Raw genomic sequence first — 3,032 nt, forward strand, 5'->3', positions numbered from 1 at the left:
AAAGTGCTTGCCAAATCTCCAATAAAACGAGCAGAAACCAATACACGCACGCACATCCAGAGAGATGGCTCCTAATTTATCTATAATGTGCTGGCTAGTGATTCTGGCCTTTCTTAGGGACGGCCATCCTGTTACTACTTCTATTTTACTCAGATCTGGGCTATTCCCTCTTCAGACACTCGATTACCAAGATAAGACGTGCTAGTTGCAAAAATCGTGCATTTCTTTGATTTAAATTTGAGTCCATACTTTCGCATACGCTCAAAAACTCTTTAAGCCTAGACATGTGTTCTTCGACGGTACGGCTAAACACAAGGACGTCGTCAAGTTATACAATTAAGGTGGAAAATATCCTATCCCCAAGTATCTGCTCCATATAACACTGGAAAGTACTCTGGCTGTTTGATAAACCCATAGGGAGGAGATTATACTCAAAATGGCCAAACGGCATACTAAACTGGTATTAATTAGCTCTCGATGATCAGACCAATAATACACAACTCATTCGCCTCGTTCACACTTCACCTAGTACGCGTAAATGGTAGACAGGGATTCTCTTTCAATAGTCGTTATATAATTTTGTTTTGTTTCAATCCATAACTTTTCGCCCTTTCATATATACACACATGCACACACACACACACACACACACACACACACAACACACACACACACACACAAACCCACACACACACACACACACACACACACACACACACACACACACACACCCACACACACATATATAATATATATATATATATATATATATATATATATATATATATATATACATATACACATATATATTTATGTTTATGTATATATATTATATATAATATATATATATATATATATATATATAGAGAGAGAGAGAGAGAGAGAGAGAGAGAGAGAGAGAGAGAGAGAGAGAGAGAGAGTGAGAGAGATAGAGAAAGTTTATGTATATGGTTATATATGTACGTTGCACCCCTCACACTAGGAGTCGCCCGGGCTTCGTGTCCAGACCTGGCTGGCTTGACCGGTGTGTCAGCAACGCCCCTGGCGGGAGGCTGGGCTGCCCTGACCTGCGAACCCGTCACGTCCCTCGTCTTGCCTTTCAATGAACACGTCGTGCTGAGTCAGTGCGCGCGCGGGGAGTGGACTGTCCCGGAGGCGACCTGCGACGGTAGGTTTGCAGTCACACACACACACACACGTACACATACACGAATGCACGCACACACATGCACACATATTTTACACAAGCAAACACACACACGCAAACAACACACACACACACACACACACACACACACACACACAACACACACTCACACATTCTAAGTGTATTATCTATCTGCAAGAAAGTGAGAGAGATGGCTCCTAATTTATTTATATTCTGCTGGCTAGTGATTCTGGACTTTTTTAATGTACTAGGAATTCATTCATTACTTTAATTACCAACATTTTAATCATCAAGCGAATAACCTTGAACAATGCAATTGAAAAGTAAATATATATCACAAATCAACTTTTCACATTAAATATGATAATTCACTTTCTATACATTTTAACGTTTCCTTTACTACATTGAATTCGGCTTTTCACATGCAGGCGATTTAAAAATTTCACAAATTGACGATTCTGAGCATGTCCCAAGCTAAAGGACTAGGTCCCCAACCCAGCCTGAACCTTCCTTCGCTTACGCCCTCCGCTCCCACTTCACAGTCTCGGTTTTAGCGATGTTCTCTTCGTGCCCGGACCCGACGCCGCAGCCGGAGATGGCCGCCGTCAACAAGAGCTTCGCGAGTATGGCCGGAGAGCAGGTGGCCGCCGTGTATGCTTGTCAGCCGGGCTATGCTTGGCTCTCTGGCCAGGACTTTGCAGTCACTCAGTGCTTAAACGGAAACTGGACGCCGATCATGGATATGTGTGATACAGGTGAGTTTTCCTTATTCTACTTGTGTTTTTTTGTTCTTGTGCGTCCATGCGCTTCCAATAACTGTCAGATGAATTTACTCAGATTATGTTCATGTTAGTTGCTTTTACCGATGTATCAACCATCTTACACCCTTGTCTTTCCTCTCAGCGTGCTCAATGCCAAGGGACTGCGCAGACATCAGCCTGGTTAGGCTTTAACAGTTTCGGGGATATACAGGATAATGCCTTCAGGGAATCCTATGTTCGGTTTTAAAGAGGTAAGTATATTATCTGGAACATCTAAAAGTTGACTGGGAAGATGTGAAAGTTAAATCAAGGGGAAAGAAGGATAGACAAAAGACCTATGTGGGGCTGGCCAGGTAGTTTTTTTCTGACAGAAGGCAAATTGAACAGTTCATTGTGTGAAGCGAGAAGGGAGGTAACTAGAACAGGAAAACAACAAAAATATGACGATAGAAAAAAGATGATAATAAGATAATAATAATATGAATAAGAATTGGAGCATCTCGATGCTCGTGCCCAAATCTTATCGTTATTAACCCAATACTGGCACAAACGTGGAGTGCATACCATGGCCGCTACGTTTTTTGTTCATTGTGTATTCAAATAAATGGCTCCAGAAGTGCTTAATCATTATCAAGGTAACTGCAATGATAATAATAATGAGAAGGAGGACAATAAAAATGTTAATAATAATAACAGTAATGATAATAATGATGATAGTAATAGTAATAATGATAATAATAATAATTAACTATTACCATTATTATTACCCTTGTCAATATTGCCATTAACATTATTAGTAGTAGTAGTAATAAAATTATATAATAGTATAGTAATATAATTATATAATTAATATCATCATCATCATCATCATCATCACTATTATTATTAATACTATTATTGTTATTGTTATTATTATCATCGTTATTATTAGTAGTATTAGTATTAGCATAATAATGACAATAATAATAATAATAATAATAATAATAATAATAATAATAATAATAATGATAATAATAATAATAATAATGACAATAATAAAATAACAATAATAATAATAATAATAATAATAATAATTAATAATAATAATAATAATAATAATATAA

At 37.5% G+C, this 3,032-nt stretch overlaps 1 protein-coding gene across 1 annotated transcript; it reads left to right on the plus strand.

The window, feature by feature from the left end:
* Positions 1-284: 284 nt before the first annotated feature.
* LOC119569026 lies at positions 285-2,176 on the plus strand. The gene is made up of 4 exons (XM_037917382.1): positions 285-363; positions 983-1,168; positions 1,711-1,923; positions 2,022-2,176. The coding sequence occupies exons 1-4, from the start codon at positions 285-287 to the stop codon at positions 2,174-2,176; spliced, it is 633 nt and encodes a 210-aa protein (XP_037773310.1).
* Positions 2,177-3,032: the final 856 nt, after the last annotated feature.

This window comes from Penaeus monodon, unplaced genomic scaffold, assembly GCF_015228065.2.
Source record: "Penaeus monodon isolate SGIC_2016 unplaced genomic scaffold, NSTDA_Pmon_1 PmonScaffold_122, whole genome shotgun sequence".
Lineage (NCBI taxonomy): Eukaryota > Metazoa > Arthropoda > Malacostraca > Decapoda > Penaeidae > Penaeus > Penaeus monodon.